The sequence below is a fragment of the Mesoplodon bidens genome (genome assembly GCF_964165515.1).
Source record: "Mesoplodon bidens genome assembly, chromosome: 19".
Taxonomy (NCBI): Eukaryota; Metazoa; Chordata; class Mammalia; order Artiodactyla; family Ziphiidae; genus Mesoplodon; species Mesoplodon bidens.
This window is the reverse complement of record NC_138179.1, coordinates 24,989,336-25,008,084: the sequence shown is the minus strand read 5'-3', so window position 1 is coordinate 25,008,084 and position 18,749 is coordinate 24,989,336. Positions and strand designations below refer to the sequence as shown.

The 18,749-nt window shown below is 43.9% G+C and overlaps 1 protein-coding gene across 1 annotated transcript in view; it reads right to left on the bottom strand.

Annotated features, from left to right (window-relative positions):
• DNAH9 (dynein axonemal heavy chain 9) overlaps nucleotides 1-18,749 on the bottom strand; it is a gene marked incomplete at its 5' end in the record, with an annotated part of 303,352 nt that overhangs the window by 40,616 nt on the left and 243,987 nt on the right. The window contains 5 exons of the mRNA XM_081219032.1: nucleotides 6,671-6,793; nucleotides 8,565-8,735; nucleotides 10,901-11,041; nucleotides 16,368-16,532; nucleotides 18,224-18,428. Coding sequence (XP_081075158.1) covers nucleotides 6,671-6,793; nucleotides 8,565-8,735; nucleotides 10,901-11,041; nucleotides 16,368-16,532; nucleotides 18,224-18,428 — 805 coding nt within the window. The remainder of the gene's footprint in view (nucleotides 1-6,670; nucleotides 6,794-8,564; nucleotides 8,736-10,900; nucleotides 11,042-16,367; nucleotides 16,533-18,223; nucleotides 18,429-18,749) is intronic.

Here is an 18,749-nt window from a genome sequence, read left to right as displayed (position 1 = left end):
GTTCACACTAGTTTCACCACGGGAGTGGTCCTGTTCTCTTCTCCACCAAATTCCACTCCTTTCCTTTCTTGCACTGGTCACGATTGTTTGTCAAGGTTCTACAAGTTGTTAAAGTCCAGTTCAAAATCAGTCACATCCACCTCTCTAACCTAGAACGCACAGCCCTCCTACCCTTCTTTTGTGGACCACTTGGAGCTACTCACAGAGTTGATACCTTTAATATAGGATGTGTGACTGCTGGTCACTTTAAAGCCTTACCCCTCCCTCTTCCTCTTCTGCTCCACTCCAGGACAAGCTGACAGGTAAGCCTGGGTGCTCCCTCCTTTGGTGCCGAAGGGACATTGTATCGTGCAAGCCCCGCCCCACTCCCCAATGACCAGAACACCCCCAAGACACCTCCTTTCCGGGCTCTCTCAAGCCGATTTCAGACTGCTTGGGAACTCCCCTGCTCTGCCCAGAAAGTCTCATTATGTGAGTAATAAACTCTTTCGTGCCTTCTAGTTATGCGCAAGGCGCCATCAGTCTGGACGTGGGAACCGCATTTTGGGTGGGGTCCATCCTATTTCTTCAGAGTGCCCAGGTAAACGTTACTCACTTAGGCGGTTGCTTACCTACAGCCTTTCTGTGGTCACTCAACTCCACTTGTGTGTTCGATCTCTCTAATGAGATTAAAAGCTAGACTGTCTCCAAAGCACCTACTGCAGTGCCATGAGTTTTAAGGAATTCTCCATTCTTGTTATGTGAAATCATTCATTCATTTGATATTTATTGGATGCCTGTTACATGCCAGGTACTTGGGAATACAAATGCGAACCAAAAAAATACACTTGCCTTTGGGGAGCTTACAATGCTAAGAGAAAGAGATGAGGGAGGCCTTAGTAGGGATGTAGAATTCTGCTGGGCAGAGAGAGAGGTAGAGGGAAGGGCAGGGCATTTCATGGGGAAGGATCCACAGAGTCCAAGTCTGGAGTGGGGAGGGTGTGGGGCATGGTAGAAGGCAGTGTGACTGTGGAGGACGGGTCTACAGGTGACAAGGGGGAGATCAGGCTGGAGAAGGACATGTGCACTTGACCTGGGCTCGCCCAGCCTCTTCTCCCGTGTGGAGGAACACATGTCCAGTCCTTAAGTGCCCTTTCACATGGGCTCTGTGGCTTCCTAGTTTCACCCTTAGCATGCAGAGCAGGGAACGCACCAGTCATTGTGCTGAGAAGTGGCATGGAGTGGCACGGAGGATGGCGGAGGAGGCACCAGGAGACGAGAGCTCTGCTCTCAACATCACCTCTTACGAGCCTCTTATGACGTGGAGCCTGTTTTTAAACGTTTGTGGGCTTTGACTTTTTCATTTGGAAAATGAGGCCAAGTAACCGTTGTCTGCATAGCTCATACTCTAATGTAGATACAAGTGCTTTGAAGACTATAAAGCCCCTCTTTGTGCTTTTTGCAGGCTCCTACAGTTACTGAATTGCAATTGCTGGTTTCCTTGTCTGGGACTCCCACAAGATTGTGAGTTCCCTGAGGGCAAGAGCTTTCTGAGCCATCTCTGTACGCCTCAGGCCTAGCAGGCTGCCTGGTGCTTAGGAAGTGCTCCATTAGTAAAGTTTGACATCTGGGCAGCCAGTGGGAGGGCCCTTGACAGGCTGAGAAAAGCTGCAGCTGCGGTAATTATTTCTCTCTGTGCCGAGGACCAAACTTTCCTCTTCAGGCTGCCACTTCACCCCTCTTCCCAGCTTGCATCACCATTAACCCTCCTGCAGTCCCATTACCTTCCCCTGGTGTCACCACAAAACTGAGGAAATTACACGGTGATCAGGGCTCCCAGCTACCGTGGCTGGGTCTGAAACACACTTTCTTGAAGCTCTGGGTTGAACACAGTTGCAATGTTTAATCTTCCAAATGAGGAAAAGGGATTTCTAACCTTCTAATAAGCTAAATGGAAATGACTAATTAACCTAATTACATTGGACTGGGTAGCAAAGTACAACTGTGCTAAACTGGCATTCAGAGAGGCAGCAAGGGGCCTTTTCAAAGGCTAACAATGCCCGGTACCACATATGAGATTCTTTAATGAGGAAGAGAACATGCTGACTGACCAAAAGTGATCAGCAAGGTAATGGCATTGTATGTCTTGCTTCTAAGACCCTTTGGTACTCTGAACTTATTTACAAAACAGAAATAGAGTCACAGATATAGAAAACAAACTTATGGTTACCAGGGGGAATGGGGGGGAGGGATAAATTGGGAGATTGGGATTGACATATACACACAACTGTATATAAAATAGATAACTAATAAGGACCTACTGTATAGCACAGGGAACTCTTCTCAATACTCTGTAATGACCTATATGGAAAAAGAATCTAAAAATGAGTGGATATATGTATATGTATAACTGATTCATTTTGCTGTGCAGCAGAAACTAACATAATATTGTAAATCAACTATACTCCAATAAAAATTTTTTAAGTAAAAAAAAAAAAAAGAAGAAGAGAACATGCCCATTACCTAAAAGTTTACCATTTGATGAGACTTTAAAAATCCTTACAGAGGGTACTAATAAAAGCAGGATTTGATCACACAGATATCATTCATCACCTGCTTATTAGATCTTCTGGGGAAACAGGGCAATCAATCTTCCTCATCAGACAGGGTGTTTTAAAAAATTTGTTTTATCATGTCCTGTTCAATTATACTTCCTTTGTTTCTTTAGGCTAAAAGCCAACTGAACACTTAAAAAGAGCATTCATCGGAGGGTGCATGCTGCATTGTGTTTCACCTGCCCACGTCCTGCACTGGGCTGGAGATGGATGGGGCTGGACATGGCTCCTCTGGTAACACAACTCAGAGAGAAAGATAAAGCTTCACTCATTTGCAGAAAACTTTGAACAGCCAGATGAGCTTAGACCACAAAACCAAACCAAAAAGCAAAGCAAACCAAAGAGGAATGGAACCAAATTGCACCAAGTCGCTTTTGGAGTTGAGCTACGGAAAATGAAAGCAGTGAAGAGTGTTTTTGAATCACTTATTCTTTATGACTTTCGCTGCAGATGGCTTTGTGGGATAACAGAGAGAAAGGCAACTGGACTGAGCCCAGCTTGGCAACTCACCATTCCTCAAAGGTTTTCCTTCGATGGACAAATTCTATCAGGCACAGCCCATGTCAACCACAGCATATATACACCTTATAGCTGGGTAATTAATAATCGTAACTGTGATAAGGTGAATTGTATGCCCCAGAAATATATGTTGAAGAACTAGCCTCCCAGATTTCAGAATGTGACCTTATTTGGGAATAAATAGGCTCTTTGCAGGTGTGATCCAGTTAATAAGATGAGGTCAGGAGGGTGGGCTCTGATCCATTGTGACTGATGCTTTTATAAGAAGAGAAGAGACACAAAGACACAAAGGGAAGATGGCCATGTAGGGACTGTGGAGATGGAGGCAGAGATCTGAGTGGTCCTGCCACAAACCAGGAGTGCCTGGGGCTGCCAGAAGCTGGAAGAGGCAAGAAAGGGTCTTCTCCCTGAGGCTCTGGAGGGAGCATGACCTGCCAACACCTTAATTTCAGACTTCTAGCCTCCAGAACTCTGGCAGAATAATGCTGTGTTTTTAAGCCACCCAGCCTGTGGCACTTTGTTATGGCCATTCTAGGAAACAAATACAATAGCCATAACCACAACCACAATCGGTTTCCATTTACTGAACATTTATGTGTCTGGCATAACAGATAAGGAAACAGAGATAACCTGTCAGAGGCCACACACACTCAAACTTGAACCTGAACCCCGGAATGTCTGACTCCAGAGCCTGGGTTAACTGGTCCATCTCCATCATTGCTCCAGTTCTGCAAATGGGCTCATTTAGAACTGCTTCCCAGAATTTATTTTCCATACGAGCATCAGACTCTGAGTCATTATTCTCAAGCTCTGGGGCCATACTTCCCAGCAGGTAGCCATTGGCCACATGTGAGTATTGAGCAAATGAAATGTGGCCAGTATGACTGAAGAATAGGATTTTTATTTGCATTTTATTTATTTATGTTTTTTAAAAAATTTAACACATTTATTCTTTTTTTGGTATAGTTGATCTTTTCCTTCATATTATTTATTTAGTTATTTGTTTATTTTTTTGCAAGTTTTAACACATTTATTCTTTATTTGTTAATTTTAATTATTTTTAAATTTAAGTTTAGAAACTGGAACTTGCTTTAGTAATTGGAGAACTTTGAAGTATGTTTGAAACAACTTGGGTATATGAATCAAATGTTTTAACTCTAAATTTTATAAAATCTAAATTCAAATCAAGTATTTCTGATGAAGATTTAGCATCTGAATTGATATGTGTTATAAGTGCAAAAAATACACACCAGAATTTAGACTTTTACAAAAATATAAAATATCTCACTTATAACTTTTGTGACAATTACATATTAAAATGATAATATTTTGGCTGTATTGGGTTAAGGAAAATATATTATTAAGATTACTTTCATCAATTTCATTTTACATTTTTTTCATTTTGCATTTTTAATGTGGCTACTAGAAAAATTTAAATGACACATGTGATGTGCAATATACTTCTTTTGGACAGTGCTACTCTAGATTGCGTCTATTCATTCATATCTTATCTTATGTAGCCTAGAAAAGCTGATGGTTTTCCACACATATGCTCTGCACTTAGTATAATTATTCTTAGGCATTTTATAACTTTGTGATTTTTGGTTGCTGTTGTAAATGGAGTTCCCCCTTGTTTCTTTCCCAACATATTATTCTCCTTCTCATTTGCCAGACTGGGTTCAGAATGACAAATGGAGCTAATATATAAAAAATCAAATCACACCTTTATTATTTAGATCATGGATCAGAAAACTGTGGCCTGCAGGGACAATCTGGCCCACCATCTGTGTTTGTAAATAAAGTTTTATTGGAACTCAGCCATTTCCATTTGCTTACCTATGGTGTGTGACTTTGGCAGAGTTGAATAGTTGTGACAGAGTGTGGCCCTCAAAGCCTAGATATTTGCTATGTGATCCTGTGCAGAAAAAGTTTGATGACTCTCAATTTAGACATAGCCCTAAAGATGATTAAAAGAAGAGCTACAGACTCTGAAAAAAAGTTAGAAAAACATTTTGGGCAATGGCAGCATTTCCCAAGATGACTCCTTTGAAGAGGGCAGCACGCACATAAATGATTAAGTGCTGGGGTTTTGTTATAAAGTAAATCAACTTGGATGGATCTCAAGGGAGTTACACTGAGTGATCAAGCCAGTCCCCAAAGGTTACATACTGTATAATTCCATTTATATAACATCCTTGAAATGACAAAATTATACAAATGGAGTACAGATTAGTGGTTGCCAGGCATTAGGAATTGGGGGAGGGAGGAGGTTGTTGTTTCTATAACAGGGTGACATACACACCAGACGGAGTTCTCTGGGTCTTGCCTGTGGTGGTGATTACATGATAAATGTGTGTGATAAAACTAAACACACACACATGAAAAACAGATGTAATCAGAATAGAGTAGTGGATTGTATCAATGTCAGCTTCCTGGATGTGATATTGCGCTACAGGAAAGCTAGATGTGACCACTGTGGGGAATGGGGTGCAAAGAATCTCTGTTATTTGTTATAATTGCACGTGAATCATTGTCTCAAAAAATTCTAGTAAAAAGACGGAGAGACAATCATATTACTTCAGACTCAGACTTCCTTGTGCTACAGAACATGTAGGAAAGCCAGCAGACATGGAAGGTTATAAATAGGATTCACTTTGTGCAGGTGCCATCTTCACACGGCAACAGCACCTGCCGTGGGGCTCCTGCAGGTGGGGACTGGACCTCCTCCCACCTGGAGAGTGCGTCTAGACTCTGGGGCTGGTGGTCACCTGGTCCACGCTTACTGCTCAGCCCTATGAATGCAGGCGTGGTCCCTACTGAAAGGAGCTCATAGCTTGTGATCTTTTCGATGTTCGTAGAATCCCCATGAAACTAAGCTGGATAACATGGAAGGAAGATGGACTTTGCCATCAGACAGACCAGAACTCGATTCCTGGATCTGCTACTTATAAGATGAATGATCTCACTTTTCTTACATGTTAAATGGGAAAAAGTAATACCTATTGCCCAGGTGAACATGAGAATAAAATAAGGTAGTGAATTTTTAAGGTGCTCGATAAACGTGAGCTATTATTAACCACTGAGAACCCCAGGCTGGAACGCGTTCCTTGCTTTGAGGCCATCAGGACCCACGGAGAGATGGACGGCTGGCAGAGGCCTGGCATCTGTCCACTCCATGGAAACGCTTGCGCAGCATCTCCACCCCAGCCCCGGCCTCACAGAGGAGCCCGCGTTCCGGCCCTGAGCGCTGGCAGGTGGAAGGCAGCTCCGCTGAGTCAGAAACACTCACAGGGTCCTTCTGTTCCCTAACATCCTGGAGGCAGAGCCCACGCACAAGCACAAGCACACACACCTGCTCCTTCTCTGCAAAGCCTTCCCCGTAGGCCTGGGGAGGGGGAGTGCTGCCACGGGGTGCAGACAAAGGGACAGACACACCAATGTTTAACACAGCTCATGGTGAGCCCCCAACACACCCCTGCAGGCTTCCTGGGGACAAGTGTCAGGAAAACACTCCAGGAGAGGAGAACGTGACTTTCTCCCTGGGGGCTGGTACTGACCTTGATGCCACCCCAGGCCTGATGGGAGAGGAACTCCACGGGACTGGTGACGCCTGTCTGCACTGGAGATCGAAGCAGGAAGTCCAACTCTGCTGCACTGACTTCCTGGTTCAGGAGGAGAATCTGCAATGTGGGAGGACAGTGCTGCATTTCTTTAGCTGGCGGCAGTCACGGGTCCCAGAGATCTCTGGGGTTGTCACTCAGTGTAACTAGTGCCACTTCTAACGCTAGAGCCTGCCCGTCAATTTTGGTTGTTGAAAGAGGATGAAGTGGGAGAAAGTGTATATCTGTGCAAATCACCTCTGGGTGCAACTGACTTCACCCCAAATATCAGCATGAGTCAAATGCACACAGTGAATAACTGTATCTTGTTAAGCAAGGACTTCATGGATCAATCATAAGTGCCATGAAGTACCTTCCTACAGTCTCACAGAGAAGATGACACATGCAAGTGACATGATTTGAGGAGACTGTCAAAGTAACGGATGAACATATGCAAAATAGAAGTGCACATGTGAATCAATACTACTAATGGTGTTCCAGACTGGGGCAGTGGCCAGCAAGCAGGGGTGGGGGATGAATTTGGCTAAACTTTCTCTAAGTGGTCCTGAATTGGGTTTTAGAGATGCTACGCGATGGGAAGATTTAGGCAGGATTTCCGCGGGGCGGGGGCAGTGGAAAGTGCAGAGGCTTGGGAGGGAATCAGTGCAGTGCGTTGGGCAGGTGGTACAAAGCACTCGGCTGGGTTAGAACTAAAAATTCACGCTGAGAGGCGCTCAGGAAACTGTTCTGCCCCTTTCAGATGGCATTCTCCGCTGAAAACTTACAGATGGGAATACTCACGAAGAAAAAATAATTTGGTTAGTTTGAGGAAAAGTCTTTTAAGGAGAAAACAGGCTAGAAATAGCAGGTGAGGTGAAGAAGCCCCTGTAAAACGAGGTTGAAATATTTATGAGGGGAGTGGAGTGAGAGCTGGGGGTGGAAGCTCCTTAGGGTTTGGGGTAAATGAGTGGCAGGAGGGAAATTTGTCTGTGCTGGGGCTCAAGTTCCTTCTGTGATGGCCAAGCTATCATCTGGGCTGGAGAGGGGAACACAGAGGGTGAGAGGGATAAGCCACGCTAACATTCCCCCGTGAATTTAGGCTTCGGAACGTGCAAACAGAGTCAGCGCAGGAGTGATTATGGAATATCTGACTTTTAGGATTGGAAGAGACCTACAGGGTAATCTGGTCTGTGCTTCTAATTTATATATGAAAAATAGATCCCAATCCTAAATGATTAGAGAGATAGATGCAAGGAAATAAATTTCCATGGTTTTTTGATGTTGAGAATAAGCAGAAGGCAAGGGTTTCTTATTAACACTGGAAGCCCTGATGCTCCCAAGCCCTTGAGAAGCAGCGTTCTTAAGGAGTTTTCTAAGGCCAAGGCTGCTATGGCTATAGAAGGACATTTGCAATTTCTTATTCTGGGGGAAGGTTTGGACATTAAACTTGCAACCTTACAGGTAAATAAATAATTAGGGATATTCTACCAAAGTTCTTACTGCATCTCAAAAAGTATCTAGGATTAGTATGGCCATTCAGTTTCATCCTCAGTGCTAGTTGGGACTGATTGGTAGTGGCTGCTGAAGGGCTCTGTTGAGGAGGATCTTAGATCATCCAGGATCACCAAGAAAAAGTAAAATGGTTGATTAAGCATGTCTGCCACGAGTGGGACAATGGTGGGGGCAGCATGTGTGCACCATATTGGACCTTCTTATCTGATGCCTCTGCTTAGAGCGCAAAAGTCTTCACAGACAATGGAAACTGATGTTAAGAGAAGAAAGTTTCTTTACACCTGCTGGTTGGGCATATACAGTGACCTGTTTTCTGGAAATTTCTTCAATCCACTTTTACCTGAAAGGTGAGCTGGGAAAGGTAGGTCAGCTTATCACGCTCAAAGAGCCCACGGGTGGTGTACTGGTACATAGAGAAGGTGATGCTGTCTATTAGATTGGCCACCCGTTCCTTGAGGCTCTCAGCAGGAGCAGCCTTCTCCACAGCCTTCTGGAAGACGATGTTGAAGGCCTGGGGACAGGAGGTAGGACACTGGTAATTTACACAGCTCTGTGTACGTAGCTAGTAGTACTACCTGTGATGAGTATTACGATTTGCCAGCCACAGAAATGTTTCCCCAGCATAATCTGCCAAGAAGGTACAGTGGCAACAAGAAAACTCTTGTCTTAGTTTGCTAAGCTCGTCTTAATTTGCTCATATAAATTATTACGTTGTCACAAAGTGGGCAAAGCTATGGGGCATATAGAGAAGAGCCAACAGTTTTGGTCAGTGAAAAACATATGTCCAGTGGCCAAAATAATTAAATTAAATCCAATAAGTTTTGTTGGAAAGTAAACACAGTCAATGATAACCAGTTAGGATGGATGATTCTATCTTCTAGATCAGCCGTCCCCAACATTTTTGGCACGGTTTCGTGGAAGACAGATTTTCCCCAGATGGGTGGTGGTGGGGTGGGGGGTGGTTCAGGCGGTAATGCGAGTGATGGGGAGTGGCAGATGAAGCTTTGCTTGCTCGCCTGCTGTTCACCTCCTGCTGTGCGGCCTGGTTCCTAACAGGCCGCAGACCAGGGGGTTGGGGATCCCTGCATCTAGATTATAAAATTCCCGATGGTAGAATCAATATCATGTACAACTTTGCTGTCTAGAAGAGACCCTTGTACATAACAGGCACTCAAAATATTTTCAATTAATTACTTTTCCTTTTGGTAATGATCAGAACATCAGGTGTTCCTTGTTTTTCTTTCCAGTAATTCTGCATCGTTTGGTGAGTCCACTTACATGTGCTTTTTTCTTAGGGACTCTTGCTGCAATGGTGGGAGCAGAGCCTGCTTTGGTTACATCTTCTGAACTATACATTATGGGTATAATATGGAATAAAAATCTATGAATCAATTTTCCATTGTTTTAAACTTAGATATAGACTATTTATAAAAAATTAATATTAGGAATGCTGCATTTTGAATGTGATATGAATAGAATGAATCATTACAGAAAATAAAAATCAAGATATAATTGGGTCTTTTCAATTTTTGGCTATGCAGATTTCCAGTCTTGGGTTTTTTGGTTTGTTTTTTGTTTTGTTTTGTTTGTTTTGAACACATATTTTCATGTGCTTCATCTAATCTCCTTTTTTCAGAAAGAGTCACTGAGGTAGATTTCAACTACTCTCAGAACTATGGAAGTGATCCCATAGTTATTAGGCTTATCATGCTAACTTTTATGCTGTTTTAAAATCTTTTATAATTCTTTCATATGGGGCTTTGACCTGAATATAATGCCAAGTATTGGATTTCGTTTATAAACATAAAATATTACAAACACAGTTCACTTAATCTGCAGAGACTCTGAGTTGAGGGAAGGGGATTGGGACAGGATGGAATGCCATCTCCAACTGAATGAGTTCCAGGTAGTGGAGGCCCTCACCTCATCCCCACACCCTGGCCTCCATATGCCAGCTGAGCTTCACAGAATGAGGTGTGTGCTCTGAATGTGTGTGTGTGTGTGTGTCCTCTCTGTTTGTTGGGTTAAACCAGAGAAGTTGTTCAGAAATGCTCCACCACCCCCTAAGCCCTCTTCAATTGTGGTCTTTTGGTGAACGCCTTAGGGGAGAAAGATATACTTTCAGAGATGTAATTAAAATTTATAGGTCTTTATTTTTTTCATGAGTAAGATAAGCCTAGTCAGCACTTACAATTTGCTAACGTCTTTGGTTTTAGAAATATTTCAGCAACCATAAAGCAGTAGCTTTGAGGATATTAGGGTAATAAGGAAAGTAATTTAAAGTTGGACTATTATCATGGCCTGCTTTGGTTTTAACTGATAAAAATGACATGCACATTTGATCATCCCAATTAGATTTTAAGCTCTTTGGGGCAGGGGTCACTTCTCATGTTTCTTGGTATCCTCTTCCACACTTTCAGTAAGCATAGTTCCTGCTGTAATATATGTACTTAGTGAGTGAGGCCAAGACCTGTTGTGGTCTCTCTTGCTGTTCTAGCCAAATAACCAATGAGTCATGAAAGACCCAATTAAAGAGACGAGGACTGCTCTCCTGGATTTGATCTTAAATAGCTGCCACAGCTAATGAAACACATAGATAAGCCCTCATGGAGAGCTGCACTGGCTGTATTACACTGCTGAATTATGACTATTCAGAAAATTCCAGGTGTAAGTCACCTTGAGAGAAAATTGGTACATCGGGTGGATCTTGCCGAGGTCATTCATGATGAAGTAGAGCAGAGAGGCCCGGGCAGCTGCCGGCCGATAGTGTTCCTGGGCCTCGTTGATTTTCACCTCCGTCACCTTGGCCTCCTGCACCTGTTAGAAAAATCAATAGTGGTCCATTGTTCAAACCAACCAGGGCTACCTGAGAATCAGCGTGGCCTCTCTGTGTAAGCACACTGTGTCTGTGTGTGCGGTGGGTGGACTGGGATGGGGGGAGCAGCTAGAGGGTAGAAAGCTGCCATGGTTTTCCTTAACTGAGCTTGAGTGAGGAAGAGATGACACACTCCTAGTCCTTCACAAGGTGAAAGTGTCAGTCCCTCCAGTGGGGACATGTGGGAGATACATACACACACACACACACACACACACACAACTTGAAAAATAAGCCAGAATTCTAGGCAATGGAATCCAGTAAAAGCAGCACGATCTAATTTTCTGTTTGCTTAATTTTTATGAGTTAATATGTAAATTCACAAAGAAGATCTCTTTCAATGGAGGTCTATTTTCAGAAAATTTATCAGAGGTAAAAATGAGAAAAGAGACCTAAGCATCAAAGAGGGATTCTGTAAGAACATGTTATTAAGTACAACCTCAGTATGACCTGTCTTATGCTCCAGCATAGAGTGAAACTACTGATAATTCATGAGAGTCCTGCAGGAAAAAACAATGATCCCTACTGAAGATGAGCTCTCAATAAACAATTACAAACTTCAGGAGGAAGTGTTACCAAAGGGGACAATTAGAAGACCCCCTACCTCCCCCCACCAAAAAAAAAATCCCAGAAAGATTAGCATCCCAAGAGCTGAAGATGATTGAACTACCTACCATTAGCTAATTGTGTTTAAAAGCAGTAGAGATAAAAGAAAGCATAAAATCAGGACATTATAAAAAAAGAACAGACATTATCTGAAAAAGAACTAACTAGAACTTCTAAAAACAAGAATACAGTTATTATGGGCTTCCCTGGTGGCGCAGTGGTTGAGAGTCCGCCTGCTGATGCAGGGGACGCGGGTTCGTGCCCCGGTCCGGGAGGATCCCGCGTGCCGCGGAGCGGCTGGGCCCGTGGGCCATGGCCGCTGGGCCTGCGCGTCCGGAGCCTGTGCTCCGCGACGGGGGAGGCCGCAGCAGTGAGAGGCCTGCGTACCACAAAAAAAAAAAAAAAAAAAAAAGAATACAGTTATTAAAATGGAAAACTCAGTGACTGGTTAAATAATGGACTTGAGTTGAAAGAGAATAAGCAAACTAAAAGATAAATTCTGAGGAAATTGTTACACAAGCAGCTCAGAGAGAAATAAAGATGGAAAATATGTAAAAGAGGTTGAGACTTGGCAGATAAAATGAAAAGATTTAAAATACATCTAAAAAAAAGAAAAAAAATATGTCTAACAGAAATGAGTACAGAATAGAGAGGGAGAGGCAATATTTGAGCTATAATAGTTAAGAATTTTCCAAAATTGATTAAAGACCAGAGGTTTTACTTTGAAGAAGCAGTCAATGTCAAAGGCAGCTTACTATCCACAGGCTGCTGAAGAAGTAATTATTTGTTTCAATCAGAAGAAAACTGAATCCAAAAGGAATAAATGAGATGCAAGAATTCCTTAAATATACAGTCAATCTAAATAACAAAGCCTACTGGGGACTTCCCTCGTGGTCCAGGGTTAAGACTCCATGCTTCCACTACAGGGGGCACAGGTTGGATCCCTGCTCAGGGAACTAAGATCCCACATGCTGTGTGGTGCAGCCCAAAATATATATATTATAAAAAAATAACAAAGACTATAAAAAACATGATCAGTTTGGAAGTAGTAGATAAAAGCAAGGTGGAACTAAAGTGTTATGAAACAGTAGCAGAAGATGGAAAAAATGACCACGTATTCTAACGTCCTAATATTGTTTTGGAAGAGACTAGATACAGTGCTTAATTTTAGACTTTGTTAAGTCAATACATATATTGTTAAGTCACATATAAAATGAAATATATTTCTCATATATAAATGAAACAAGGTTAATTAACAAAATAGAGTAAATAAATTTAAAATCAGCAAAGGATAAAAGAGGATGATAAAGAAAAATCAAGAAAGGAGAAAAAATAAACAAAAAGCATGGTTAAAAGAAAGTACAAATTAAGATAGCAGAAAGAAATCCAACTATATCAGTAATGTTAGTAAATGTAAATTGGTCAAATTCAGTAGCTAAAAGACAAAGATTCTCAGGATGGAGTGGAATGGAATAAAAATCACATAATTGCTCAGATTGTGTTACCACAGATTCATACTATTCATGCTCACCTGGGTCCTTAATGCTGTGCATTAATTTATGTCCTTAGTCAACTTTCATTCCCATCTCCCACAACAACTATTATGAACCTTCACTCCTTTCCCCAAGCACCCTACCTCACCACCATCCCCTCATTCTAAGCAGATGACCATGACTATAACTCATGCTTTCACAGATGTATTATATAGGGACCATCCTTAATTCTGCCTTCCCTCCCACTCCCTTAATTTTCTGACCCCCCAACCCCATTGCTCACATTGACCTATGGACCATTTGTAGATTCATGTTTGCCCCCTCTCCCCCATTATATTGGAATTAACTCTCCAGATTTCTAAAGATAAGCTCTTCCTCAGTGACCTGAATGACATTTCCCCTGATTTCTTATGTACCCCATTGTACTAATCATTACTTCTCATTTCTGTACATTCAACTCTTCTTCTCAATGGCTCCTTTTCCTTTACAATCCATGCATCCTCCAATGTCCAGCTAGGATCTTAGTAAGCTCAGTCTCTGCCATCTTGGAGAAAAATCCTCCAAGGATGCTATGTCCTCCTTAAGTTACAATCCTTTTTCTTTCTACCATTTTATAGTCTGGCTTCTTTAAAGAGTTGTCTATACTCACTTCCCCTTTCTCAACTCCTATTTACTATCATTCTAAGGCACTCTGGCTTCTGCTACTTCATGGAAACCATTCTCCTCAAGATTACTGATAACTCCTTTTTGCAAAATTCAGTGGCTACATCTCAGCTGTATCTTCTTTGCGTTCTCAGCACCATTTGACACCATTGACATCCCTTCCTGAAACGCTTTCTTTCATAATGCCTTATTTCCCTGCTTTTCCTCCCGTCTCCGCTCTAGTCCGTGCTTTCCATCTTCTGAACTTGTCCTGAAATGTGTTCATATACTTCAGTACTCTACTCCCAGTCCTATCACTGCACACACACCTCCCAGGTGACTTCATCCACTCCTACAGTTTCAACAATCAACTACTCGCTAAAAAGTCTCAGCACTCTATCACCAGCCAAGATCATATATCCCAAAACCCACGGGATGTTCCCATGTGCATGGCCCAGAGGCATTTCAAACTCAACATGACATAAACTAAAATCATCATTTCTTCTCACCCCCAAATCCACTCATGCTCTCTTCTCTCAGGTATTGGCACCAATACCTATCTAGATGTTTATTCCTGGAACTGAGACATTTCCTCGACAATACTTTTATCCGTATATAATCATATCCAATCAGTTAACAAGTTTTCCAATTCTATCTCCTTGAAGTGGCCCATAGCTCTTGAATTTGCCCACTTCTTTGTACCATCACTGCCAACCTTACTTCAGAATGCCATCACTTCTAATCTGAATTACTGTACCCCCTCCTGCTTTCTCTGCCTCCTGCTTCCCCAAGCTCTCCTCTGAATTGGAGCTAGAGTGATCTTCCTAAAGCACAGGTCTGATCATGTTACTCTCTTGTCTAAAGAGGGAAAAAAAAAAAACCTCTTTTAGGAACCCTAACTCCCATCTACAGCCCACACTTCTTAGCATGGTCTACAAAATCCTTTGTGATGGAGCCAGCCTCCCTTTCATGCCTCATCTCCAGTGACTACTTGCATCCCCTCTACACTCTCTCAATGTCCCACTCATACTACAGGGAAGCATCCTTCTACCGCTAACCCAACATGGGCTGGGTGCTCTTCCTCTGTGTGTTCATGACTCCCCATGCTTCCTCTCCCACAGCCCTCATCACAGTTTGGTAACTGCCTGTCCTTCTCCCTTAGAGAACCAGGTCCTGGAAGCCTGGGATTCTTGGCTTCCTTGTGGTACCCCCACCTTCTGCCATGGAATTTGGAATATAACAGCTTCCAACCAAGTATTGATTGGATGAATGAATGAGAAAGAGAAAGAAGACAAAAAGAAAAGAAACAACAAAAGAATAAAAGGCTGCATACAAAAAGCCTGGCACACAGCAGGTGCTCAATAATTGTTCACTGACTTTAAAGAAAAGGATAAAGAAAGAGAGGAGGAGGTAGGGAGAAGAGACCAACATGGTCAATTCCATCTCTGACCTTCTCCCTCTGTGTGAGTTGGGCTCTGTTCCCTCATCTCTCCTGCCCAAGGCAGTGGAACTTCTACCATAATTGTTTTACAAACTCTGCATGCCCCTCTCTAGAGACATGGAGGCTGTAAAGAACCAGCAGTAAAACTTGGTGGTCACACAGCGACTGAGGAGACAAGGCGAGGCTGGACCTTCCTCCTTTCAGTCTCTCATTCCGGCCGTAGTTGTCTGTTATCTCAGAGTGAGTAGGACCTGGTTTATCTGCCCTGTCCATCATTGCTTTTCATTTTTCCTAACTTGTCCCTACCTCGAACAAAGTCTTATTTCTCATATTTGGAGAAATCCCAATAAACTGACAATAAAGGTATTCCTTCAAAGGTGCATCATTCCTGGGCACTGTAACAGACATGCTTATCCTGCTCAGAACCAGGAACTTAATTCCTCTTCTGGTCCAAGAGCAGGACTGAGAATGTGAAAGGGCCCCTATAGGGTCAGCAGTCTGCTGGGGAAGGGCAGACTTTTATTCCCGCAAGGGGGAATAAAAGTCTCCCGAACGTTGTGAAACAAAGGAAGGAAGCTATATGCTAAGTAGTTTTGCAGGATGATACCGTTTTTTTTTTTGTTTTTTTTTTGAGAGCTGAGTTTCCCTGGACGTCACTGAAGTTTTCCCATTAAAATCAGACTTGTGAGCTTTTGGCAGGCTGTGAGTTTTCTCGGGGTGCAATCATGCCTGAACCAGCCAACTTGTAAAACAGTGTGATTCCTTAGCTTCAGGGCAATTCCATGGACTCACTGAGGTATTCAGTTTGAGCGACTATTTCCTGCACAGAGCACGAGGCCCTGCGCAGACGTAAGTCCTCATCAAACGTCTGCAGAGTAGAGCTGTCAAGGGCATTTCCCAGGAGGTGGGGGCACTCAGGAACGCAGGATGTGACGTAGTCATTTCAGGAATCCTGCCTAGCTGGACTTTCTAGGAGAAACTCAGGAAGATGGAAGAGCCACCTGTTACTCTTTTTATCCCCTAGAAGTAGGACTCAGGGAGTAGGAGGAGGGCCTCTGTCCGCCAGCCTAGGTTGCCAGGTCTTACCTTTTTCTCAACTTCCGCAGCAGTCTGCTTGGTGATCTCAAGGTTCTCCACCAAGGCCGTTTCTCCCAGGAAGTTCCCGGAGGCCGAGGAGAGGCGAGAAAGCAGGTTGTCTTCTAATGTTTTGAGGGTGATTTTGAACCCATTCTGCTGCTTCGTGAGATCTGACTGCAAATATCACATAAGGGAAAGTCAGGTGTAGAAGCCCAGAGCATCCTGTTCTCGGGGTAGGTCTGAATAGATAAAGGATTATGGGCCAGAATCCCCTCCCTTAGCAAACTGGAAGCAGGATAGCAGAGTGCTCGGGACCACAAGCAGACAAAATCAGCAGGTGACCTGAACCCCAACTGTACCAGTTACTAGTCATGTGACCTTGGGCTGAGTTACCTCTTAACACGTCATAACCTCAGCTGGGTTAACCCTGGCCCTACTCGTAGGAGTGCTGTGCAAGGCTTAGCACAATGCTGGGACACAGTCTAGTCACTAAATGGAAGTTATTTCTGGGAATAGTTAGAGGGTGGGGTCAAGTTTTACTTCTCTGGAAGGTCCTGTCTATCACCACTTTGCTGGCCCCCAAGGGAAGAGCTCTCCTATAGATGACCTTAAAAAAAAAACAACAACTAGAAATGGTTTTATACAGTTTCGACAAGATAATCACAGGAGCCCTCCTTAAGGTTGGAGTGGGGCATTGGTATCCAGGCAGGTCTTACCTCCTCTCCCTTTTTGATTGTTAGGTTCTACGTCCTAAAGCACTGGGCACTCTCTTACTGTGGGTGGGCGCACATGTAACCTCAGGCAGCTGCGGTTTCTCTGCTCTTGTACAGCCTGGGATTATTGCCTTTGGATCCATGGAAAGAACACTTCTTGTTGGAGGCCCCAGCCACAGTCACCCTGGCCTATCTTCTGTTTCTTAAAAACACATGCCTCCATCTTGCTTTATAACCAGAATTCACTCTTCTCTCTGCTGTGGGTGCTCTGAGCCAAAGGCTCATGCCACCTCCTCACAGAATATTTTTCTGACCTTCCCAATTTAAATTAGCCCCCTGGCACTCTAACATCCCCCTGCTCTTATAATCTAATCATGTCTAAGGAGAGGGGAAAAAGGATACTATTTGCTATGGACAAAAGTGTGCCCCCCCAAGTTCATATGTTGAAGCCCTAACTCCCCCCTCCCCCATGTGACTGTATTGGAGGTGGAGGTAATTAAGGTTAAGTGAGGTCATGAGAATGGGGTCCTCATGGTGGGATTAGTGCCCTTATAAGCAGAGACATCAGAGAGCTTGCTCTCTCTGCACACACAAGGAAGAGGTCTATGAGTACATGGTGAGACGGTGGTCACCTACAAGCCAGGAAGAGAGGTCTCACCAGAAACTGGACCCGTAACTCAGACTTCCAGCTTCCAGACTGTGAGAAAATAAATGTCTGCTGTTCAAGCCACATAGTCTATGGTATTTTGTGATGGCAGCCCAAGATGACTAAGACGCTACCCTAAAGTGGCTGAATCCATTTCTACTGCCCTTGCAGGACTGAACCCCACTTAGTTCTGGACACAGACATGGAGCACATGTGGTGAGAGGCCCAAACGTGTTCCTGTACAGCCTGTGCCAGCCCTGCTCTTGGACAGGAGTGTGGGTTCTCCCAGCTGCCTCCTGCCTCCTGTTCTTCAGCCTGCTCTGTCCTCTGTTTCCCAGTAGGGTATTCCAGGTGGCTGGATGGTGCTGGCGCTCCTCTGAACTCTAGCAAAACCACACTGCTCAGCTTCTGGAGGAACAGCCCCACCTATCCCAGAGTGGGGCACACGGCAAGGTCTGGTGGCAGGGCATCTCCTTCTTCCCTTCCTTGCTGGGTACTTGACGCACCTTCAGCTTCTCCAGGTCTGGCCTCTCCATGCTGACCACAGCGGCCAGCAGCTGGTCCTCCAGGCCGTCCCTGGTCACGGTGAAGTTGATCAGGGTGGCCTGAGCCTGCAGCTCGGGTTGGTAGTGAGGATTGGCCAGCTTGGTGTGAAGGATGAGCCGGAACTTGGGATTGTACTCACACTCTTTGTCTCCGATTTTAATGAACCTGGAACACAAGGGCTCATGTGAAGGTGGAGTGCCTTCCTGTGAGCTTTGGTCAGGGACAGAATCCTACACGGGTTTTTTTGCAAATTCACAGCAAACAACATTGCCATACTCAGATGACTCCTCCCGAGCGTGTCTAGGTTGAGCCCTCAGGCGGGGAACAGGGGTGGAGGGTGACAGACCTTCTCCCACCGCCACCACATCTGATTTTGCGGGCACAGCTGGAAGAAGAGCCACTCACTTTGTGGTCCGTGTACATGAGTGCATTATGGAACGTTTCCAGCAGATGGCAGTAAAGCATTTGCAGGAAGGGGAACCTTCT